Source organism: Lepisosteus platostomus, chromosome 5 (genome assembly GCF_059453375.1).
Source record: "Lepisosteus platostomus isolate fLepPlt1 chromosome 5, fLepPlt1.hap1, whole genome shotgun sequence".
Classification (NCBI taxonomy): domain Eukaryota; kingdom Metazoa; phylum Chordata; class Actinopteri; order Semionotiformes; family Lepisosteidae; genus Lepisosteus; species Lepisosteus platostomus.
The window spans coordinates 282,012-307,953 of NC_142615.1; the positions used below are offsets into that span (position 1 = coordinate 282,012).

The following is a 25,942-nucleotide window of genomic DNA, read 5'->3' on the forward strand; positions in this document are numbered from 1 at the left end:
CTGCACTGAGAGAGAGAGGGGTTCATACAGACACACTGACTGGACACTCCAGTACATGAACACTGCACTGAGAGAGAGAGGGGTTCATACAGACACACTGACTGGACACTCCAGTACATGAACACTGCACTGAGAGAGAGAGGGGTTCACACAGACACACTGACTGGACACTCCAGTACATGAACACTGCACTGAGAGAGAGAGGGGTTCATACACACACACTGACTGGACACTCCAGTACATGAACACTGCACTGAGAGAGAGAGGGGTTCATACACACACTGACTGGACACTCCAGTACATGAACACTGCACTGAGAGAGAGAGGGGTTCATACACACACACTGACTGGACACTCCAGTACATGAACACTGCACTGAGAGAGAGAGGGGTTCATACAGACACACTGACTGGACACTCCAGTACATGAACACTGCACTGAGAGAGAGAGGGGTTCATACAGACACACTGACTGGACACTCCAGTACATGAACACTGCACTGAGAGAGAGGGGTTCATACAGACACACTGACTGGACACTCCAGTACATGAACACTGCACTGAGAGAGAGAGGGGTTCATACAGACACACTGACTGGACACTCCAGTACATGAACACTGCACTGAGAGAGAGAGGGGTTCATACAGACACACTGACTGGACACTACAGTACATGAACACTGCACTGAGAGAGAGAGGGGTTCATACAGACACACTGACTGGACACTCCAGTACATGAACACTGCACTGAGAGAGGAGGGGTTTTTCATACAGACACACTGACTGGACACTCCAGTACATGAACACTGCACTGAGAGAGAGAGGGGTTCATACACACACACTGACTGGACACTCCAGTACATGAACACTGCACTGAGAGAGAGAGGGGTTCATACACACACTGACTGGACACTCCAGTACATGAACACTGCACTGAGAGAGAGAGAGGGGTTCATACACACAGACACACTGACTGGACACTCCAGTACATGAACACTGCACTGAGAGAGAGAGGGGTTCATACACACACACTGACTGGACACTCCAGTACATGAACACTGCACTGAGAGAGAGAGGGGTTCACACAGACACACTGACTGGACACTCCAGTACATGAACACTGCACTGAGAGAGAGAGGGGTTCATACACACACACTGACTGGACACTCCAGTACATGAACACTGCACTGAGAGAGAGAGGGGTTCATACAGACACACTGACTGGACACTCCAGTACATGAACACTGCACTGAGAGAGAGAGGGGTTCATACAGACACACTGACTGGACACTCCAGTACATGAACACTGCACTGAGAGAGAGAGGGGTTCACACAGACACACTGACTGGACACTCCAGTACATGAACACTGCACTGAGAGAGAGAGGGGTTCATACACACACACTGACTGGACACTCCAGTACATGAACACTGCACTGAGAGAGAGAGGGGTTCATACACACACTGACTGGACACTCCAGTACATGAACACTGCACTGAGAGAGAGAGGGGTTCATACACACACACTGACTGGACACTCCAGTACATGAACACTGCACTGAGAGAGAGGGGTTCATACACACACACTGACTGGACACTCCAGTACATGAACACTGCACTGAGAGAGAGAGGGGTTCATACAGACACACTGACTGGACACTCCAGTACATGAACACTGCACTGAGAGAGAGAGGGGTTCATACAGACACACTGACTGGACACTCCAGTACATGAACACTGCACTGAGAGAGAGAGGGGTTCATACAGACACACTGACTGGACACTCCAGTACATGAACACTGCACTGAGAGAGAGAGGGGTTTTTCATACAGACACACTGACTGGACACTCCAGTACATGAACACTGCACTGAGAGAGAGAGGGGTTCATACACACACACTGACTGGACACTCCAGTACATGAACACTGCACTGAGAGAGAGAGGGGTTCATACACACACTGACTGGACACTCCAGTACATGAACACTGCACTGAGAGAGAGAGAGGGGTTCATACACACAGACACACTGACTGGACACTCCAGTACATGAACACTGCACTGAGAGAGAGAGGGGTTCATACACACACACTGACTGGACACTCCAGTACATGAACACTGCACTGAGAGAGAGAGGGGTTCATACACACACACTGACTGGACACTCCAGTACATGAACACTGCACTGAGAGAGAGAGGGGTTCATACAGACACACTGACTGGACACTCCAGTACATGAACACTGCACTGAGAGAGAGAGGGGTTCATACAGACACACTGACTGGACACTCCAGTACATGAACACTGCACTGAGAGAGAGAGGGGTTCACACAGACACACTGACTGGACACTCCAGTACATGAACACTGCACTGAGAGAGAGAGGGGTTCATACACACACACTGACTGGACACTCCAGTACATGAACACTGCACTGAGAGAGAGAGGGGTTCATACACACACTGACTGGACACTCCAGTTCATGAACACTGCACTGAGAGAGAGAGGGGTTCATACACACACACTGACTGGACACTCCAGTACATGAACACTGCACTGAGAGAGAGAGGGGTTCATACACACACACTGACTGGACACTCCAGTACATGAACACTGCACTGAGAGAGAGAGGGGTTCATACAGACACACTGACTGGACACTCCAGTACATGAACACTGCACTGAGAGAGAGAGAGGGGTTCATACAGACACACTGACTGGACACTCCAGTACATGAACACTGCACTGAGAGAGAGAGGGGTTCATACACACACACTGACTGGACACTCCAGTACATGAACACTGCACTGAGAGAGAGAGGGGTTCATACAGACACACTGACTGGACACTCCAGGACATGAACACTGCACTGAGAGAGAGAGGGGTTCATACAGACACACTGACTGGACACTCCAGTACATGAACACTGCACTGAGAGAGAGAGGGGTTCATACACACACACTGACTGGACACTCCAGTACAGGAACACTGCCCTGAGAGAGAGAGGGGTTCATACACACACACTGACTGGACACTCCAGTACATGAACACTGCACTGAGAGAGAGAGGGGTTCATACAGACACACTGACTGGACACTCCAGTACATGAACACTGCACTGAGAGAGAGAGGGGTTCATACACACACACTGACTGGACACTCCAGTACAGGAACACTGCCCTGAGAGAGAGAGGGGTTCATACACACACACTGACTGGACACTCCAGTACATGAACACTGCACTGAGAGAGAGAGGGGTTCATACACACACACTGACTGGACACTCCAGTACACTGTGCTGCAGCAGAGGAATGAGTGTACCAATGGAATTATGTAAACGAGTTACGTGGGAGAGGAGAGTATTTATAGAGCAGGAGAAAATAAAGCAGGTGGTATTTTCTACTGGGAGAGATGAAATCCAGATAGAGAGAGACTGATAGATAGATACTGGCAGACAGATACACAGCAAGGTGAAATCAACAAAAGAATCCGATGATACTTGCCGCCAGTGAGCCTGAAATGTAGCGTTGCTCTGTGCAGTGCTGGGAGCTGTGTCCCAGCGCATCAGAGACTCTTCCTCTGCATCGTCACGCTCCAGTGCTGACGTGAAACTTATTTTGGGCTTCATGCACTTCATTGATCCTGCTTCTCGTGTGAGCAAGCAGGACTCTCTACTGCTCTGCAGTCAAGAAGCAATCGGTAGGGTATCAGTCACAGCCTGACTCACCCCAGGCAATACAGTGTCAGTGACACAGCCGGACAGTGATCAATCAATATGATTTCAATGACACAGCTGGACAGTGATCAATGAATACAATGTCAATCACAGCTGGACAACGATCAATCAATACAGTGTCATTGATATAGCTGGACTGTGATCAATCAATGCACTATCATTGATACAGCATGAGTGATCAATTAATAAAATATCAATGACACACCTGGACAGTGATCAATATTGACCCTGACTTACACCCAGATGCAATAACATACTGACACACTGACCGATCAACATGCTGACTGATCAACTGACTGATCGATACTCTGATCGACACACTGACTGATCGACACTCTTGACTGATCGACACGCTGACTGATCGACACGCTGACTGATCGACACGCTGATTGACACACTGACTGATCTACACACTGATCGACACACTGACTGATCGACAATCTGACTGATCTACACACTGATCGACACGCTGACTGATTGACACGCTGACTGATTGACACACTGATCGACACGCTGACTGATCGACACACTGATCAACACGCTGACTGATCGACACGCTGATCGACACGCTGATCGACACGCTGATCGACACGCTGACTGATCGACACGCTGACTGATCGACACGCTGACTGATCGACACGCTGACTGATCGACACGCTGACTGATTGACACGGTGATCGACACGCTGATCAACACGCTGATCGACACTCTGACTGATCGACACTCTGACTGATCGACACTCTGACCGACACGCTGACTGATTGACACAGTGATCGACACGCTGATCAACACGCTGACTGATCGACACGCTGATCAACACACTGACTGACAGACTAATGAGCCCAGTAGAATCTCCAGGTTTCTCAATTAGGAGATTGTTTAACAGGCGCTCGAGACTCTTAATCTGCCTGGTCTGCTTCTTTCACAGCGCCACCTCCTCTCTCTCCTCCCTCCCCTTCTTTGAATATGCAAATTCAATTACCCGTCTGAATGAGCATATCACTGCACACCTGTATTAACCCTCCGCTGTCTTCATCTGTCTCTCTCCCCTCTCCCCTCCCTCTCTCTCCTCTCTCTCAGAGTACGCTCGTTCGCGGAGAAAGAGTATAGCCACAGGGAAGCAGCCAAGCATGGAGACCCCTCCCACAGCCCCTCCCCAGCCCTTCAGACAGTCCGTGAGTACCCCTCTTCTCCCCTACTCTTCCCTCCGGCCTGCTGTCGCCCCTCTCTCCTCCCTTCCTGCCAGCACTGCTCTCCTGACCTCTCTCTTCACTTCCTGTTTGCCGGGGGACCGATATTACTGTTGCACAAACGTCTCTGAGCCCCATTGGAGATCTAGAACACCTGAACCCAAGTCAGTCAGGGCACCACAGTGTGTCCTCAGACAGTGTGTCACACACTGAGTGTATTGCGCGGTGTGTCGCGCAGCGAGCGTGTCACGTACTGAGTGTTTCGCTCAGACAGTGTGTCCTCAGACACGACAGTGTGTCGGTCAAGGACTGTGTCGCTCAGACAGTGTGTCATTCGGTGAGTGTGTCCTCATTGTGTCACGCAGTCAGTGTGTCAGTTGTGCGCCATGCAGTGAATTCTGCTCACCGAGGACTTTCTCTATCCGTTTTACAATACTGCCCTCGTGTGGTCAAATGTGGGAGCTGCATACCCACTTCGCCTCTGCAAAATGTACTTTTCTCTGTTCCTGCTCCTCGTCTCTCCCATTGCTGTCTCCTTCTCCTTCTTGCTCCGAGTCTTCACCTCTTCCCTGGCTTATTCGCTCACTCGGCCCTCTGCTCTGCTCCTCTCCCTCCGCCACAGAGCTTCCTCAGTAGGCGCCTGAAAGGCTCGATCAAGAGAGCGAAGAGTCAGCCCAAACTGGACCGAACCAGCAGCTTCCGACACATGATCCTGCCCCGGTTCCGCAGCGCCGACCAGGACAGGTGAGGAGTAACAGCTGAGTAACTGTTGAGTAACATCTGAACAGTGCTGACCAGGACAGGTGAGGAGTAACAGCTGAGTAACATCTGGAGCCTGTAGTCCGGACCGTGTGTTGAGTTCACACGCCAGACCCGTGGTCCGGACTGTGTGTTGAGTTCACACGCCAGGCCCGCAGTCCGGACTGTGTGTTGAGTTCACACGCCAGGCCCGCAGTCCGGACCGTGTGTTGAGTTCACACGCCAGACCCGCAGTCCGGACCGTGTGTTGAGTTCACACGCCAGGCCCGCAGTCCGGACTGTGTGTTGAGTTCACACGCCAGGCCCGCAGTCCGGACTGTGTGTTGAGTTCACACGCCAGGCCCGCAGTCCGGACTGTGTGTTGAGTTCACACGCCAGGCCCGCAGTCTGGACTGTGTGTTGAGTTCACACGCCAGGCCCGCAGTCCGGACTGTGTGTTGAGTTCACACGCCAGGCCTGTGCACGGTGATGCTCCCAGATGATATAACCGCTGTGTTGAAGAGGGGGTCTGTCCCCCCTCCTCCTCCTCCCCCCTCTCTCCCTCTTTCTGACTCACTCATTCCCTCTCTGCTATTTTTATCTCTCCTCCTTCTGTCGCCTCTCCTGCGTTGCGCTGTCCCCAGTAGAGCTGCAGGCTCACGTCTCGGCTCAGGCCTGGGGCTGTGTGTCCTACAGGTCAGGGGTCAGACACGGCCATGTCTTATCATTCCTCTCTCTCACCTGATATTAACCCCTCTCTCTCTCAGTGCAGTGTTCATGTACTGGAGTGTCCAGTCAGTGTGTCTGTATGAACCCCTCTCTCTCTCAGTGCAGTGTTCATGTACTGGAGTGTCCAGTCAGTGTGTCTGTGTGAACCCCTCTCTCTCTCAGTGCAGTGTTCATGTACTGGAGTGTCCAGTCAGTGTGTCTGTATGAACCCCTCTCTCTCTCAGTGCAGTGTTCATGTACTGGAGTGTCCAGTCAGTGTGTCTGTGTGAACCCCTCTCTCTCTCAGTGCAGTGTTCATGTACTGGAGTGTCCAGTCAGTGTGTGTGTGTGAACCCCTCTCTCTCTCAGTGCAGTGTTCATGTACTGGAGTGTCCAGTCAGTGTGTCTGTGTGAACCCCTCTCTCTCTCAGTGCAGTGTTCATGTACTGGAGTGTCCAGTCAGTGTGTCTGTGTGAACCCCTCTCTCTCTCAGTGCAGTGTTCATGTACTGGAGTGTCCAGTCAGTGTGTGTGTGTGAACCCCTCTCTCTCTCAGTGCAGTGTTCATGTACTGGAGTGTCCAGTCAGTGTGTCTGTGTGAACCCCTCTCTCTCTCAGTGCAGTGTTCATGTACTGGAGTGTCCAGTCAGTGTGTCTGTGTGAACCCCTCTCTCTCTCAGTGCAGTGTTCATGTACTGGAGTGTCCAGTCAGTGTGTCTGTATGAACCCCTCTCTCTCTCAGTGCAGTGTTCATGTACTGGAGTGTCCAGTCAGTGTGTCTGTGTGAACCCCTCTCTCTCTCAGTGCAGTGTTCATGTACTGGAGTGTCCAGTCAGTGTGTCTGTGTGAACCCCTCTCTCTCTCAGTGCAGTGTTCATGTACTGGACTGTCCAGTCAGTGTGTGTATGAACCCCTCTCTCTCAGTGCAGTGTTCATGTACTGGAGTGTCCAGTCAGTGTGTCTGTATGAACCCCTCTCTCTCTCAGTGCAGTGTTCATGTACTGGAGTGTCCAGTCAGTGTGTCTGTATGAACCCCTCTCTCTCTCAGTGCAGTGTTCATGTACTGGAGTGTCCAGTCAGTGTGTGTGTATGAACCCCTCTCTCTCTCAGTGCAGTGTTCATGTACTGGAGTGTCCAGTCAGTGTGTCTGTATGAACCCCTCTCTCTCAGTGCAGTGTTCATGTACTGGAGTGTCCAGTCAGTCAGTATTTAAACTTGTCTTTCTTTCAGGACCCGTCTGATGCAGAGCTTTAAGGAGTCTCACTCCCATGAGTCTCTGCTCTCTCCGAGCAGTGCTGCAGAAGCTCTGGACCTGACGCTGGACGAGGATGCCATCATCAAGCCCGTCCACTCCAGCATTCTGGGCCAGGAGTACTGCTTTGAGGTCCGTATGCCCTGGTTCTGACAGCTGTGGGCAGCCCGTCCTGAGGCCGAGAGTGCCTACACTCTGCGTTGGGCGCTGTTGCCCTGCGAATGCAGTCCTCACTGTCGCTCCTGTGCGCAGGTGACCACGGCCTCTGGGACGAAGTGCTTCGCCTGCCGCTCGGCCGCGGAGAGGGACAAGTGGATCGAGAACCTGCAGAGGGCCGTGAAGCCGAACAAGGTGAGAGAGCGCAGGGTGCGGGCGACTGGCTGTCGGGCTCTGTGCGCCCACTGCTTTCTAACCTCCCCTTTCTCTCCTGGTCTCCCGCTGTCTCACTGCCTCTCTGCCCCTCTGATTGCCTGCCTGCCCCCCTGCCTCTCTGCCTGTCCCTCTGTTTGCCTCCCTGCCCCTCTGCCCCATCTGCCTCTCTGACCCTCTGATTGCCTGTCTGCCCCTCTGCCTGTCCCTCTGTTTGCCCCCCTGCCCCTTCGCCCCCCTGCCTGCCTCTCTGCCCCTCTCTTTGCCCCCCTGACCCTCTGATTGCCTGTCTGCCCCCCTGCCTCTCTGCCTGTCCCTCTGTTTGCCTCCCTGCCCCTCTGCCCCATCTGCCTCTCTGACCCTCTGATTGCCTGCCTGCCCCCCTGCCTCTCTGCCTGTCCCTCTGTTTGCCTCCCTGCCCCTCTGCCCCATCTGCCTCTCTGACCCTCTGATTGCCTGTCTGCCCCTCTGCCTGCCCCTCTGATTGCCTGTCTGCCCCTCTGTCCCCCTGCCTGCCTCTCTGCCCCTCTCTTTGCCCCCCTGCCCCTCTGATTGCCTGTCTGCCCCTCTGCCCCCCTGCCTGCCTCTCTGCCCCTCTGATTGCCTGTCTGCCCCTCTGCCCCCCTGCCTGCCTCTCTGCCCCTCTGTTTGCCTGTCTGCCCGTCTGCCCCTCTGCCCCGTCTGCCTCTCTGACCCTCTGATTGCCTGTCTGCTCCCCTGCCCGTCTCTCTCTCTCTGCCCCTCTGCCTGTCCCTCTGTTTGCCTCCCTGCCCCTCTGCCCCATCTGCCTCTCTGACCCTCTGATTGCCTGTCTGCCCCTCTGCCTGCCCCTCTGATTGCCTGTCTGCCCCTTCGCCCCCCTGCCTGCCTCTCTGCCCCTCTGTTTGCCTGTCTGACCCTCTGACCCTCTGATTGCCTGTCTGCTCCCCTGCCTCTCTGCCTGTCCCTCTGTTTGCCTCCCTGCCCCTCTGCCCCATCTGCCTCTCTGACCCTCTGATTGCCTGTCTGCCCCTCTGCCTGCCCCTCTGATTGCCTGTCTGCCCCTCTGTCCCCCTGCCTGCCTCTCTGCCCCTCTCTTTGCCCCCCTGCCCCTCTGATTGCCTGTCTGCCCCTCTGCCCCCCTGCCTGCCTCTCTGCCCCTCTGATTGCCTGTCTGCCCCTCTGCCCCCCTGCCTGCCTCTCTGCCCCTCTGTTTGCCTGTCTGCCCGTCTGCCCCTCTGCCCCGTCTGCCTCTCTGACCCTCTGATTGCCTGTCTGCTCCCCTGCCCGTCTCTCTCTCTCTGCCCCTCTGCCTGTCCCTCTGTTTGCCTCCCTGCCCCTCTGCCCCATCTGCCTCTCTGACCCTCTGATTGCCTGTCTGCCCCTCTGCCTGTCCCTCTGTTTGCCCCCCTGCCCCTTCGCCCCCCTGCCTGCCTCTCTGCCCCTCTCTTTGCCCCCCTGACCCTCTGATTGCCTGTCTGCCCCCCTGCCTCTCTGCCTGTCCCTCTGTTTGCCTCCCTGCCCCTCTGCCCCATCTGCCTCTCTGACCCTCTGATTGCCTGCCTGCCCCCCTGCCTCTCTGCCTGTCCCTCTGTTTGCCTCCCTGCCCCTCTGCCCCATCTGCCTCTCTGACCCTCTGATTGCCTGCCTGCCCCCCTGCCTCTCTGCCTGTCCCTCTGTTTGCCTCCCTGCCCCTCTGCCCCATCTGCCTCTCTGACCCTCTGATTGCCTGTCTGCTCCCCTGCCTCTCTGCCTGTCCCTCTGTTTGCCTCCCTGCCCCTCTGCCCCATCTGCCTCTCTGACCCTCTGATTGCCTGTCTGCCCCTCTGCCTGCCCCTCTGATTGCCTGTCTGCCCCTTCGCCCCCCTGCCTGCCTCTCTGCCCCTCTGTTTGCCTGTCTGACCCTCTGACCCTCTGATTGCCTGTCTGCTCCCCTGCCCGTCTCTCTCTCTCTGCCCCTCTGTTTGCCCCCCTGCCCCCCTCTCTGCCCCTCTCTTTGCCCCCCTGCCCCCCTGCGTGCGACAGGACAACAGCCGGCGTGTGGACAACGTGCTGAAGCTGTGGATCATCGAGGCCCGGGACCTGCCGCCGAAGAAGCGCTACTACTGCGAGCTGTGCCTGGACGACATGCTGTACGCGCGCACCACCAGCAAGCCGCGCACCGACACCGTGTTCTGGGGCGAGCACTTCGAGTTCAACAACCTGCCCGCCGTCCGCAACCTGCGGCTGCACCTCTACAAGGAGACGGACAAGAAGAGGCGCAAGGTGAGGCGGGGGGCGGCGCCCTGAGAGGAATACTGCCATTCTGGCTCGGACACAGCTCTGACTGGAATAGCACGGTAATAATCGTGTCGTTACACTCCAGGGACACAGCTCTGACTGGAATAGCACTGTAATAATCGTGTCGTAACACTCCAGGGACACAGCTCTGACTGGAATAACAGACTGGAATAACACAGTAATAATTGTGTCATAACACTGCAAGGAACAGTGATAATACTGTCACAGCGCTGACTAAAATAAAATGGTAATAGAGGTGTTGTAACACTGCAGGGAGACAGTGATAATACTGCCACAGCTCTGGCTGTAATAACAGAATGGGATAACACAGTAATAATCTTGTTGTATACATCATGGACGCAGCTCTCACAGGAATCACAGATTGAAATAACAAGGTAATAATCATGTCATAACACTTTAGGGACACAGTGATAATACTGCCCCACCTCTGGCTGTAATAAAACGATAGCTGTAACACAGCTCTGGCTGTAATAACACCATAATAATGATCATGTTGTAACACTTCAGGGACAAAGCTCTGACTGGAATAAAAGACAGGAATAACGGGAATAAGTGTGTTGTAACACTGCAAGGAGACAGTGATAATACTGCCACACCTATGGCTGTAATAAAAGAATGAAATAACACGGTAATAATCATGTCATAACACTGCAGAGACACAGTGATAACCCTGTCACAACTCTGACTTTAAAAACAGACTGCAACAACATGATAACAATTGTGTCAGACTGTAAGAACACTGTAATAATCATGCCATATCACTGCAGGGACACAGTGAGAACACTGTTCAACTGACTGTAATAACAGACTGTAATAACATGGTAATAATCTTATCACAACTTTACAGGAACAACATGGTAATAATTGTGTCTTTACACTGCAGGGAGACAGTGATAATACTGCCACACCTCTGGCTGTAATAACAAACTGGAATAAAACGATAGTAATCGTGTCATAACACAGCACTGGCTGTAATAACAGACTGTAATAACACTGTAATAATTGTTATAACACTGCAGGGACACAGTGATCATACTGCCATAGCTCTGGCTGTAATAACAGAATGAAATAACACGGTAATAATCATGTCGTAACACTGCCGAGACACAGTGATAACACTGTCACAACTCTGGTTGTAATAACAGACGGTAATATCATGGTAATAATCGTGTCATAACACCGCATGGACACAGTGATAATACTGCCACAGCTCCGGCTGTAATAATAGACTGGAATAACACAGTAATAATCTTGTCATAATGCATCATGGACACAGCTCTGACTGGAATCACAGACTGGAATAACACAGTAATAATCGTGTCTTAACACTGCAGGGACACAGCTCTGACTGTAATAACAGACTGGGATAACACAGTAATAATCGTGTCGTAACACTGCAGGGACACAGTGATAATTCTGCCACAGCTCCGGCTGTAATAACAGGATGGGATAACACAGTAATAATCTTGTTGTAACACTGCAGGGACACAGTGATATTACTGTCACAGCTCTGTCACCCGACTGTAATAACACAGTAATAATTGTGTCATAACACTGCATGGACACAGTGATTTTACTGTCACAGCTCTTTCACCAGACTGTAATAACACAGTAATAATCGTGTTGTAACACTGTAGGGACACGGTGATAATACTGCTACAACTCTTACTGGAAAAACACGGTAATAATCATGTCGTAACACTGCAGGGACACAGCTATGGCTGTTCTAACAGGCTGTAATAACACCGTAATAATCGTGTCGTAACAGTGCAGGGACACAATGATAATACCGCCAAATCTCTGCTTGTAATAACACAATGGAATAACACGGTAATAATCGTGTTGCAACACTTCAGAGACACAGTGATAATACTGCCACAGCTCTGACTGTAATAACACTGTAATAATTGTGTCATAACACCCCAGAGACACAATAATAATACTGCCACAACTCTAACTGGAATAACAGACTAATTACATGGTAATGATCATTTTAATAACACTGCATGGACACAACTCCAACTGTAATAACAGATTAGAAAAACACAGTAATAATCGTGTTGCGACACTTCAGAGACACAGTGATAATACTGCCACAGCTCTGACTGTAATTACACAGTAACTATTGTGTCCTAACACTGCAGAGACACAGTGATAATACTGCCACATATCTGGCTGTAAGAACAGACTGTAATAACACGGTAATAATCTTGTCGTACACAGTATGGATACAGCTCTGATTGGAATAACAGACTGTAATAACACCCTAATAGTCATGTTGTAAAACAGCAGAGACACAGTGATAACACTATCACAACTCTGACTGGAATAACAGACTGTAAATACATGGTAATGATTGTTTCATAATACTGCAGGGACACAGCTCCAACTGTTATAACAAACTGGAAAAACATGGTAATAATCGTGTCGTAACAATGCAGGGACGCAGTGATAATACTGCCACAGCTCTGACTGGAATAACATGATAATATTCGTGTCGTAACACTGCAAGGACACAGCTCTGACAGGAATAACAGACTGGAATAACACGATAATAATCGTGTCTTAACACTGCAGGGACACAGTGATAAAATTGCCACAGCTCTACCTGTAATTACAGAATGGAATAAAACTGTAATAATCGTGTCATAACACTTAAGGGACACAGTGATTATACTGCCAAAGCTCTTACTGGAATGTTGTCACACTGCAGGGAAACAGCTCTCACTGTAATAACATCATAATAATCATGTCGTAACACTGCAGGGACGCAGGGACACAGTGATAATACTGCCACAGCTCTGACTGTAATAACATGGTAATAATTGTGTCGTAACACTGCAGGAACACAGCTCTGACTGGACTAACAGACTGGAATAATCGTATTATACAACTGCAGGGACACAATGATAATACTGCCACAGCTCTGGGTGTAATAACAGACTGTAATAACACAGTATTAATCATGTTATAACACTGCAGGGACAGAGCTCTGGCTATAATAACAGACTGGAATAACACAGTAATAATTGTGTCATAACACTGCAGGGACACAGCTCTGACTGGAATAACAGACTGGAATAACAAGGTAATAATCGTTTCATTACCCTGCAGGGACACAGCTCCAGCTGTAATAAGAGACTGGAAAACATGGTAATAATAGTGTCTTAACACTGTAGGGACATAGTGATAATATTACCACAGCTCTGACTAGAATTACAGAATGGAATAACACGATAATATTAGTGTCGTAAAACTGCAGGGACACAGTGATAATACTGCCACAGCTCTGACTGTAATAAAAGACTGGAATAACATGGTATTAATCATGTCGTAACACTTCAGGGACACTGTGATTATACTGCCACAGCTCTGACTGGAATAACATGATAATATTCGTGTCGTAACACTGCAAGGACACAGCTCTGACAGGAATAACAGACTGGAATAACACAATAATAATCGTGTCTTAACACTGCAGGGACACAGTGATAATATTGCCACAGCTCTACCTGTAATTACAAAATGGAATAAAACTGTAATAATCGTGTCATAACACTTAAGGGACAGAGTGATTATACTGCCAAAGCTCTTACTGGAATAACAAGGTAATAATCATGTTGTCACACTGCAGGGAAACAGCTCTCACTGTAATAACATCATAATAATCGTGTCGTAACACTGTAGGGACATAGTGATAATACTGCCACAGCTCTGACTGTAATAAAAGACTGGAATAACATGGTATTAATCATGTCGTAACACTTCAGGGACACTGTGATTATACTGCCACAGCTCTAACTGGAATAACAGACAGTAGTAACACAATAATAATCATGTCGTAACACTGCAGGGACACAGTGCTAATAATGCCACAGCTCTGACTAGAATAACAGACTGGAATAACACGATAATAATCGTAAAACTGAAGGAACACTGCTCTGACTAGAATAACATGGTAATAATTGGTTGTAACCATGATAATACTGCCACAGCTCTTACTGGAATAACAGACTGTAATAACACAGTAATAATCATGTCATAACACAGCATGGACACAGCCCTGACTGGAATAACAGACTGGAATAACACGGTAATAATCATGTCATAACACTGCAGGGACACGGCTCCAAATGTAATAACAGATTGGAATAACACTGTAATAATCGTGTCATAACACTGCAGGGACACAGCTCTGGCTGTAATAACAGTCTGTAATAACACAGTAATAATTGTCTCATAAAACTGCAGGGACACAGTTCTGGCTGTAATAACAGACTGGAATAAAACAGTAATAATCATGTCTTAACACAGGATGGACACAGCTCCGACTGGAATAACATAGTAATAATCGTTTTGTAACACTGCAGGGGCACAGTGAGAATACTACCAGAGCTCTGACTGTAATAACACGGTAATAATTGTGTCGTAACACTGCAGGCACGCAGTGATAATACTTTCACAGCTCTGTCACCAGACAGCAGTTACATAGTCGTACTTGTGTCTGGACACTGAGAAATCCTTTCTCTGTCTCCAGGAAAAGAGCACGTACCTGGGGCTGGTCAGTATCCCGATCTCCAGCATCACAGGACGGCAGTTTGTGGAGCAGTGGTACCCCGTCATCCAGCCCAGCGTGCTGTCCAAGAGTGGGGGAGTCGGGGGGGGCAAGACCCTCAACGCCTCCCTGCGCCTCAAGTCTCGCTACCAGACCATGAGCATCCTGCCCATGGAGCTATACAAGGAGTTCGCCGAGTTCGTCACCAACAACTACCGCACACTGTGTGGCGTGCTGGAGCCCGTGCTCAGCGTGAAGAGCAAGGAGGAGGTGGCCTGCGCGCTGGTACACATCCTGCAGAGCACCGGCAAGGCCAAGGTCATACTGCCTGACTGTATTAACCCCTCTCTCTCTCAGTGCAGTGTTCATGTACTGGAGTGTCCAGTCAGTGTGTGTGTGTGAACCCCTCTCTCTCTCAGTGCAGTGTTCATGTACTGGAGTGTCCAGTCAGTGTGTCTGTATGAACCCCTCTCTCTCTCAGTGCAGTGTTCATGTACTGGAGTGTCCAGTCAGTGTGTCTGTATGAACCCCTCTCTCTCTCAGTGCAGTGTTCATGTACTGGAGTGTCCAGTCAGTGTGTGTGTGTGAACCCCTCTCTCTCTCAGTGCAGTGTTCATGTACTGGAGTGTCCAGTCAGGGTGTGTGTATGAACCCCTCTCTCTCTCAGTGCAGTGTTCATGTACTGGAGTGTCCAGTCAGTGTGTCTGTATGAACCCCTCTCTCTCAGTGCAGTGTTCATGTACTGGAGTGTCCAGTCAGTGTGTCTGTATTAACCCCTCTCTCTCTCAGTGCAGTGTTCATGTACTGGAGTGTCCAGTCAGTGTGTGTGTATGAACCCCTCTCTCTCTCAGTGCAGTGTTCATGTACTGGAGTGTCCAGTCAGTGTGTCTGTATGAACCCCTCTCTCTCTCAGTGCAGTGTTCATGTACTGGAGTGTCCAGTCAGTGTGTGTGTATGAACCCCTCTCTCTCTCAGTGCAGTGTTCATGTACTGGAGTGTCCAGTCAGTGTGTCTGTATGAACCCCTCTCTCTCTCAGTGCAGTGTTCATGTACTGGAGTGTCCAGTCAGTGTGTCTGTATGAACCCCTCTCTCTCTCAGTGCAGTGTTCATGTACTGGAGTGTCCAGTCAGTGTGTCTGTATGAACCCCTCTCTCTCTCAGTGCAGTGTTCATGTACTGGAGTGTCCAGTCAGTGTGTGTGTATGAACCCCTCTCTCTCTCAGTGCAGTGTTCATGTACTGGAGTGTCCAGTCAGTGTGTCTGTATGAACCCCTCTCTCTCTCAGTGCAGTGTTCATGTACTGGAGTGTCCAGTCAGTGTGTGTGTGTGAACCCCCCTCTCTCTCAGTGCAGTGTTCATGTACTGGAGTGTCCAGTCAGTGTGTGTGTATGAACCCCTCTCTCTCTCAGTGCAGTGTTCATGTACTGGAGTGTCCAGTCAGTGTGTGTGTGTGAACCCCTCTCTCTCTCAGTGCAGTGTTCATGTACTGGAGTGTCCAGTCAGTGTGTCTGTATGAACCCCTCTCTCTCTCAGTGCAGTGTTCATGTACTGGAGTGTCCAGTCAGTGTCTGTATGAACCCCTCTCTCTCTCAGTGCAGTGTTCATGTACTGGAGTGTCCAGTCGGGGTGTGTGTATGAACCCCTCTCTCTCTCTCAGTGCAGTGTTCATGTACTGGAGTGTCCAGTCGGGGTGTGTGTATGAACCCCTCTCTCTCTCTCAGTGCAGTGTTCATGTACTGGAGTGTCCAGTCAGTGTGTCTGTGTGAACCCCTCTCTCTCTCAGTGCAGTGTTCATGTACTGGAGTGTCCAGTCAGTGTGTGTGTGTGAACCCCTCTCTCTCTCAGTGCAGTGTTCATGTACTGGAGTGTCCAGTCAGTGTGTCTGTATGAACCCCTCTCTCTCTCAGTGCAGTGTTCATGTACTGGAGTGTCCAGTCAGTGTGTCTGTGTGAACCCCTCTCTCTCTCAGTGCAGTGTTCATGTACTGGAGTGTCCAGTCAGTGTGTGTATGAACCCCTCTCTCTCTCAGTGCAGTGTTCATGGACTGGAGTGTCCAGTCAGTGTGTCTGTATGAACCCCTCTCTCTCTCAGTGCAGTGTTCATGTACTGGAGTGTCCAGTCAGTGTGTCTGTATGAACCCCTCTCTCTCTCAGTGCAGTGTTCATGTACTGGAGTGTCCAGTCAGTGTGTCTGTGTGAACCCCTCTCTCTCTCAGTGCAGTGTTCATGTACTGGAGTGTCCAGTCAGTGTGTCTGTATGAACCCCTCTCTCTCTCAGTGCAGTGTTCATGTACTGGAGTGTCCAGTCAGTGTGTGTGTATGAACCCCTCTCTCTCTCAGTGCAGTGTTCATGTCCTGGAGTGTCCAGTCAGTGTGTCTGTGTGAACCCCTCTCTCTCTCAGTGCAGTGTTCATGTACTGGAGTGTCCAGTCAGGGTGTCTGTGTGAACCCCTCTCTCTCTCAGGGCAGTGTTCATGTACTGGAGTGTCCAGTCAGTGTGTGTGTATGAACCCCTCTCTCTCTCAGTGCAGTGTTCATGTACTGGAGTGTCCAGTCAGTGTGTCTGTATGAACCCCTCTCTCTCTCAGTGCAGTGTTCATGTACTGGAGTGTCCAGTCAGTGTGTGTGTATGAACCCCTCTCTCTCTCAGTGCAGTGTTCATGTACTGGAGTGTCCAGTCAGTGTGTCTGTATGAACCCCTCTCTCTCTCAGTGCAGTGTTCATGTACTGGAGTGTCCAGTCAGTGTGTCTGTGTGAACCCCTCTCTCTCTCAGTGCAGTGTTCATGTACTGGAGTGTCCAGTCAGGGTGTCTGTGTGAACCCCTCTCTCTCTCAGGGCAGTGTTCATGTACTGGAGTGTCCAGTCAGTGTGTCTGTATGAACCCCTCTCTCTCTCAGTGCAGTGTTCATGTACTGGAGTGTCCAGTCAGTGTGTGTGTATGAACCCCTCTCTCTCTCAGTGCAGTGTTCATGTACTGGAGTGTCCAGTCAGTGTGTGTGTGAACCCCTCTCTCTCTCAGTGCAGTGTTCATGTACTGGAGTGTCCAGTCAGTGTGTGTGTATGAACCCCTCTCTCTCTCAGGGCAGTGTTCATGTACTGGAGTGTCCAGTCAGTGTGTCTGTATGAACCCCTCTCTCTCTCAGTGCAGTGTTCATGTACTGGAGTGTCCAGTCAGTGTGTCTGTATGAACCCCTCTCTCTCTCAGTGCAGTGTTCATGTACTGGAGTGTCCAGTCAGTGTGTCTGTATTAACCCCTCTCTCTCTCAGTGCAGTGTTCATGTACTGGAGTGTCCAGTCAGTGTGTCTGTGTGAACCCCTCTCTCTCTCAGTGCAGTGTTCATGTACTGGAGTGTCCAGTCAGTGTGTCTGTATGAACCCCTCTCTCTCAGTGCAGTGTTCATGTACTGGAGTGTCCAGTCAGTGTGTCTGTATGAACCCCTCTCTCTCTCAGTGCAGTGTTCATGTACTGGAGTGTCCAGTCAGTGTGTCTGTATGAACCCCTCTCTCTCTCAGTGCAGTGTTCATGTACTGGAGTGTCCAGTCAGTGTGTGTGTATGAACCCCTCTCTCTCTCAGTGCAGTGTTCATGTACTGGAGTGTCCAGTCAGTGTGTGTGTATGAACCCCTCTCTCTCTCAGTGCAGTGTTCATGTACTGGAGTGTCCAGTCAGTGTGTGTGTATGAACCCCTCCCTCTCTTTCTTAGGACTTCCTGTCAGACATGGCCATGTGTGAAGTCGACAGGTTCATGGACAGGGAACACCTCATTTTCCGGGAGAACACGCTGGCCACCAAGGCCATCGAGGAATACCTCAAGCTGATTGGACACAAATATCTCAAGGATGCCATCGGTAGGCCACCCTGCCTGTCACTCGGGAAGGGAGGCGGGGCTTACGGCACCCTTGCGTTGCATGGTGATAGAATCAGCGCGACTGGTAGCCTTTCCTTAACCCTGTGCCTTGTCCCCTTGTGGCAGGGGAGTTCATCCGCGCGCTCTACGAGTCGGAGGAGAACTGCGAGGTCGACCCCATGAAAACTCCACCCTCGGTCCTGGCTGACCACCAGGCCAACCTGCGCATGTGCTGTGAGCTGGCACTCTGCAAGATTGTCAACTCCCATTGGTCAGTTTCCAGCGCAAACCCTCCTCCTGTCTCTTCCATTGGTCAGTTTCCAGAGTTAACCCTCCTCCTGTCTCTCCCATTGGTCAGTTTCCAGCGCAAACCCTCCTCCTGTCTCTCCCATTTGTCAGTTTCCAGCACAAACCCTCCTCCTGTCTCTCCCATTGGTCAGTTTCCAGAGTTAACCCTCCTCCTGTCTCTCCCATTGGTCAGTTTCCAGCGCAAACCCTCCTCCTGTCTCTCCCATTTGTCAGTTTCCAGCACAAACCCTCCTCCTGTCTCTCCCATTGGTCAGTTTCCAGAGTTAACCCTCCTCCTGTCTCTCCCATTGGTCAGTTTACAGCGCAAACCCTCCTCCTGTCTCTCCCATTGGTCAGTTTCCTAAGTAAACCCCCCCGTCTCTCCCATTGGTCAGTGCTCAGCCCCAGCCCTCCCCCTGTCTCACCCATTGGTCAGTTTCCAGCCCTAATCCTCCCCCCGTCTCTCCCATTGGTCAGTGCTCAGCCCCAGCCCTCCCCCTGTCTCACCCATTGGTCAGTTTCCAGCCCTAATCCTCCCCCTGCCTCTCCCATTGGTCAGTGCTCAGCCCCAGCCCTCCCCCTGTCTCTCCCATTGGTCAGTGCTCCGCTCCAGCCCTCCCCCTCTCTCTCCCATTGGTCAGTTTCCAGCGCAAACCCTCCTCCTGTCTCTCCCATTGGTCAGTGCTCAGCCCCAGCCCTCCCCCGTCTCACCCATTGGTCAGTTTCCAGCCCTAACCCTCCCCCTCTCTCTCCCATTGGTCAGTGCTCAGCCCCAGCCCTCCCCGTCTCACCCATTGGTCAGTTTCCAGCCCTTACCCCCCCCCGTCTCTCCCATTGGTCAGTGCTCAGCCCCAGCCCTCCCCCTGTCTCACCCATTGGTCAGTGCTCAGCCCCAGCCCTCCCCCTCTCCTCTCCCATTGGTCAGAGCTGACCCTCCCCTGCTCACGTCTTGCTCCCATTGGCTGCCGCCGGCTGAGCTCGTCCCCTCAGAGGCCAGGTCTGCCCGGTCGGTGATGGTCACCCCGCTGTGCGTGTCTCCCCCCCGCCCCTGTCTCAGCGTGTTCCCCCGGGAGCTGAAGGAGGTGTTCGCGTCCTGGCGCGTCCGCTGCGCGGAGCGGGGCCGGGAGGACATCGCCGACCGCCTCATCAGCGCCTCGCTCTTCCTGCGCTTCCTGTGTCCCGCCGTCATGTCGCCCAGCCTGTTCAACCTGACGCAGGAGTATCCCGACGAGCAGACCTCCCGCACCCTGACCCTCATCGCCAAGGTCATCCAGAACCTGGCCAACTTCTCCAAGTGAGTGTCCTGCATGCTGCACGCCTTCCTGCCCTCGCTGTCCACCCTGCTGCCCTCGCTGTCCACCCTGCTGCCCTCGCTGTCCACCCTACTGCCCACAGTGGCCACCCTGCTGCCCACAGTGGCCACCCTGCTGCCCTCGCTGTCCACCTGCTGCTCACGCTGTCCACCCTGCTGCCCACAGTGGCCACCCTGCTGCCCATACTGTCCATCCTACTGCTCACACTGTCCACCCTGCTGCCCACGCTGGCCACCCTGCTGCCCTCGCTGTCCACCTGCTGCCCTCGCTGTCCACCCTGCTGCCCACACTGGCCACCCTGCTGCCCACACTGGCCACCCTGCTGCTCACGCTGGCCACCCTACTGCCCACAGTGGCCACCCTACTGCCCACAGTGGCCACCCTGCTGCCCACAGTGGCCACCCTACTGCTCACGCTGTCCACCCTGCTGCCCACGCTGTCCACCCTGCTGCCCTCGCTGTCCACCCTGCTGCCCACAGTGGCCACCATACTGCTCACGCTGTCCACCCTGCTGCCCACACTGTCCATCCTACTGCCCACACTGTCCACCCTGCTGCCCACACTGTCCACCCTGCTGCCCACAGTGGCCACCCTACTGCCCATACTGTCCACCCTACTGCCCACGCTGTCCACCCTACTGCTCACGCTGTCCACCCTGCTGCCCACGCTGTCCACCCTGCTGCCCTCGCTGTCCACCCTGCTGCCCACAGTGGCCACCATACTGCTCACGCTGTCCACCCTGCTGCCCACACTGTCCATCCTACTGCCCACACTGTCCACCCTGCTGCCCACACTGTCCACCCTGCTGCCCACAGTGGCCACCCTACTGCCCATACTGTCCACCCTACTGCCCACGCTGTCCACCCTACTGCTCACGCTGTCCACCCTACTGCCCACGCTGTCCACCCTGCTGCCCTCGCTGTCCACCCTGCTGCCCTCGCTGTCCACCCTACTGCCCACAGTGGCCACCCTACTGCCCATACTGTCCACCCTACTGCTCACGCTGTCCACCCTACTGCTCACGCTGTCCACCCTACTGCCCACGCTGTCCACCCTGCTGCCCTCGCTGTCCACCCTGCTGCCCTCGCTGTCCACCCTACTGCCCACAGTGGCCACCCTACTGCCCACAGTGGCCACCCTACTGCCCATACTGTCCACCCTACTGCTCACGCTGTCCACCCTACTGCCCACGCTGTCCACCCTGCTGCCCATACTGTCCATCCTACTGCCCACACTGTCCACCATACTGCCCACAGTGGCCACCATACTGCTCACGCTGTCCACCCTACTGCTCACACTGTCCACCCTGCTGCCCACAGTGGCCACCATACTGCTCACGCTGTCCACCCTACTGCTCACACTGTCCATCCTACTGCCCATGCTGTCCACCCTACTGCTCACACTGTCCATCCTACTGCCCACGCTGTCCACCCTGCTGCCCATACTGTCCATCCTACTGCCCACACTGTCCACCATACTGCCCACAGTGGCCACCATACTGCTCACGCTGTCCACCCTACTGCTCACACTGTCCACCCTGCTGCCCACAGTGGCCACCATACTGCTCACGCTGTCCACCCTACTGCTCACACTGTCCACCCTGCTGCCCACAGTGGCCACCATACTGCTCACGCTGTCCACCCTACTGCTCACACTGTCCACCCTGCTGCCCACAGTGGCCACCATACTGCTCACGCTGTCCATCCTACTGCCCACACTGTCCACCCTGCTGCCCACAGTGGCCACCATACTGCTCACACTGTCCACCCTACTGCTCACACTGTCCATCCTACTGCCCATGCTGTCCACCCTACTGCTCACACTGTCCACCCTGCTGCCCACAGTGGCCACCATACTGCTCACGCTGTCCACCCTACTGCTCACACTGTCCATCCTACTGCCCATGCTGTCCACCCTACTGCTCACACTGTCCATCCTACTGCCCATACTGTCCACCCTGCTGCCCACACTGTCCACCCTACTGCTCACGCTGTCCACCCTACTGCCCATACTGTCCACCATACTGCCCACAGTGGCCACCATACTGCTCACACTGTCCACCCTACTGCTCACGCTGTCCACCCTGCTGCCCACACTGTCCACCCTACTGCCCATGCTGTCCACCCTACTGCTCACGCTGTCCACCCTACTGCTCATACTGTCCACCCTGCTGCCCATACTGTCCATCCTGCTGCTCACGCTGTCCACCCTACTGCCCATACTGTCCACCCTACTGCCCATGCTGTCCACCCTACTGCCCACGCTGTCCACCCTACTGCCCATACTGTCCACCCTACTGCTCACACTGTCCACCCTGCTGCCCACAGTGGCCACCATACTGCTCACGCTGTCCATCCTACTGCCCACGCTGTCCACCCTACTGCCCATACTGTCCACCCTGCTGCCCACAGTGGCCACCCTACTGCTCACGCTGTCCATCCTACTGCCCATACTGTCCACCATACTGCCCATACTGTCCACCCTGCTGCCCACAGTGGCCACCCTACTGCTCACGCTGTCCATCCTACTGCCCATACTGTCCACCCTACTGCTCACACTGTCCACCCTGCTGCCCACAGTGGCCACCATACTGCCCACGCTGTCCACCCTACTGCCCACGCTGGCCACCCTACTGCCCACAGTGGCCACCATACTGCTCACGCTGTCCACCCTGCTGCTCACGCTGTCCACCCTGCTGCCCATACTGTCCACCCTACTGCTCATACTGTCCACCCTACTGCCCATACTGTCCACCCTACTGCTCACACTGTCCACCCTGCTGCTCACGCTGTCCATCCTACTGCCCACGCTGTCCACCCTGCTGCTCACACTGTCCACCCTACTGCCCATACTGTCCACCCTGCTGCCCACACTGTCCACCCTACTGCTCACACTGTCCACCCTGCTGCCCACAGTGGCCACCATACTGCTCACACTGTCCACCCTACTGCCCATACTGTCCATCCTTCTGCTCACACTGTCCACCCTACTGCCCACGCTGACCATCCTACTGCTCACACTGTCCACCCTGCTGCCCACACTGTCCACCCTACTGCCCACAGTAGCCACCAAACTGCTCACGCTGTCCACCCTGCTGCCCATACTGTCCATCCTTCTGCTCACACTGTCCGCCCTACTGCCCATACTGTCCACCCTGCTGCCCATACTGTCCATCCTTCTGCCCACACTGTCCACCCTACTGCTCACGCTGTCCACCCTACTGCCCATACTGTCCACCATACTGCTCACGCTGTCCACCCTGCTGCCCACAGTGGCCACCATACTGCTCACGCTGTCCATCCTACTGCCCACGCTGTCCACCCTGCTGCCCATACTGTCCATCCTACTGCCCACACTGTCCACCATACTGCCCACAGTGGCCACCATACTGCTCACGCTGTCCACCCTACTGCTCACACTGTCCACCCTGCTGCCCACAGTGGCCACCATACTGCTCACGCTGTCCACCCTACTGCTCACACTGTCCACCCTGCTGCCCACAGTGGCCACCATACTGCTCACGCTGTCCACCCTACTGCTCACACTGTCCACCCTGCTGCCCACAGTGGCCACCATACTGCTCACGCTGTCCACCCTACTGCTCACACTGTCCATCCTACTGCCCATGCTGTCCACCCTACTGCTCACACTGTCCATCCTACTGCCCATACTGTCCACCCTGCTGCCCACACTGTCCACCCTACTGCTCACGCTGTCCACCCTACTGCCCATACTGTCCACCATACTGCCCACAGTGGCCACCATACTGCTCACACTGTCCACCCTACTGCTCACGCTGTCCACCCTGCTGCCCACACTGTCCACCCTACTGCCCATGCTGTCCACCCTACTGCTCACGCTGTCCACCCTGCTGCCCATACTGTCCACCCTGCTGCTCACGCTGTCCACCCTACTGCCCATACTGTCCACCCTACTGCCCATGCTGTCCACCCTACTGCCCACGCTGTCCACCCTACTGCCCATACTGTCCACCCTACTGCCCATACTGTCCACCCTACTGCTCACACTGTCCACCCTGCTGCCCACAGTGGCCACCATACTGCTCACGCTGTCCATCCTACTGCCCACGCTGTCCACCCTACTGCCCATACTGTCCACCCTGCTGCCCACAGTGGCCACCCTACTGCTCACGCTGTCCATCCTACTGCCCATACTGTCCACCATACTGCCCATACTGTCCACCCTGCTGCCCACAGTGGCCACCCTACTGCTCACGCTGTCCATCCTACTGCCCATACTGTCCACCCTACTGCTCACACTGTCCACCCTGCTGCCCACAGTGGCCACCATACTGCCCACGCTGTCCACCCTACTGCCCACGCTGGCCACCCTACTGCCCACAGTGGCCACCATACTGCTCACGCTGTCCACCCTGCTGCTCACGCTGTCCACCCTGCTGCCCATACTGTCCACCCTACTGCTCATACTGTCCACCCTACTGCCCATACTGTCCACCCTACTGCTCACACTGTCCACCCTGCTGCTCACGCTGTCCATCCTACTGCCCACGCTGTCCACCCTGCTGCTCACACTGTCCACCCTACTGCCCATACTGTCCACCCTGCTGCCCACACTGTCCACCCTACTGCTCACACTGTCCACCCTGCTGCCCACAGTGGCCACCATACTGCTCACACTGTCCACCCTACTGCCCATACTGTCCATCCTTCTGCTCACACTGTCCACCCTACTGCCCACGCTGACCATCCTACTGCTCACACTGTCCACCCTGCTGCCCACACTGTCCACCCTACTGCCCACAGTGGCCACCAAACTGCTCACGCTGTCCACCCTGCTGCCCATACTGTCCATCCTTCTGCTCACACTGTCCGCCCTACTGCCCATACTGTCCACCCTGCTGCCCATACTGTCCATCCTTCTGCCCACACTGTCCACCCTACTGCTCACGCTGTCCACCCTACTGCCCATACTGTCCACCCTACTGCTCACGCTGTCCACCCTGCTGCCCACGCTGTCCACCCTGCTGCCCACGCTGTCCACCCTACTGCCCATACTGTCCACCATACTGCTCACGCTGTCCACCCTGCTGCCCATACTGTCCATCCTTCTGCTCACACTGTCCGCCCTACTGCCCATACTGTCCACCCTGCTGCCCATACTGTCCATCCTTCTGCTCACACTGTCCACCCTGCTGCCCACGCTGTCCACCCTACTGCCCATACTGTCCACCCTGCTGCCCACGCTGTCCACCCTACTGCCCATACTGTCCACCCTGCTGCCCACACTGTCCACCCTGCTGCCCACAGTGGCCACCATACTGCCCATACTGTCCACCCTGCTGCCCACGCTGTCCACCCTACTGCTCACGCTGTCCGCTGTCCAGGTTCGGCAGCAAGGAGGACTACATGTGCTTCATGAACGAGTTCCTGGAGATGGAGTGGGGCTCCATGCAGCAGTTCCTCTACGAGATCTCGAACCTGGACAGCATGACCAACGCGGGCGGCTTCGAGGGCTACATCGACCTGGGCAGGGAGCTGTCCACCCTGCACAGCCTGCTGTGGGAGGTCATGGCTCAGCTGAGCAAGGTGACACTGTGCACACTGTAGAGTCTGCATACACACTGTAGAGTCTGTAGAGTCTCTATACACACTGTGCACACTGTAGCCTGTATACACACTGTAGAGTCTCTATAC

The 25,942-nt window shown here is 53.6% G+C and overlaps 1 protein-coding gene across 23 annotated transcripts in view; it reads left to right on the plus strand.

Moving 5' to 3' along the window:
• The window catches only part of syngap1b (synaptic Ras GTPase activating protein 1b), a 90,372-nt gene that overhangs the window by 33,490 nt on the left and 30,940 nt on the right, over positions 1–25,942 (plus strand). For all 23 annotated transcript variants that reach the window (XR_015936290.1, XR_015936291.1, XR_015936292.1 and 20 more), the window contains 10 exons: positions 4,809–4,903; positions 5,541–5,662; positions 7,594–7,747; positions 7,868–7,966; positions 9,989–10,228; positions 14,802–15,137; positions 18,523–18,667; positions 18,793–18,937; positions 20,012–20,248; positions 25,633–25,834. Coding sequence is in view for 17 of the 23 variants with exons in the window: in XM_088631067.1 (XP_088487193.1) it covers positions 4,809–4,903; positions 5,541–5,662; positions 7,594–7,747; positions 7,868–7,966; positions 9,989–10,228; positions 14,802–15,137; positions 18,523–18,667; positions 18,793–18,937; positions 20,012–20,248; positions 25,633–25,834 (1,775 nt within the window). In the remaining 6 variants the exon portion in view is untranslated. The remainder of the gene's footprint in view (positions 1–4,808; positions 4,904–5,540; positions 5,663–7,593; positions 7,748–7,867; positions 7,967–9,988; positions 10,229–14,801; positions 15,138–18,522; positions 18,668–18,792; positions 18,938–20,011; positions 20,249–25,632; positions 25,835–25,942) is intronic.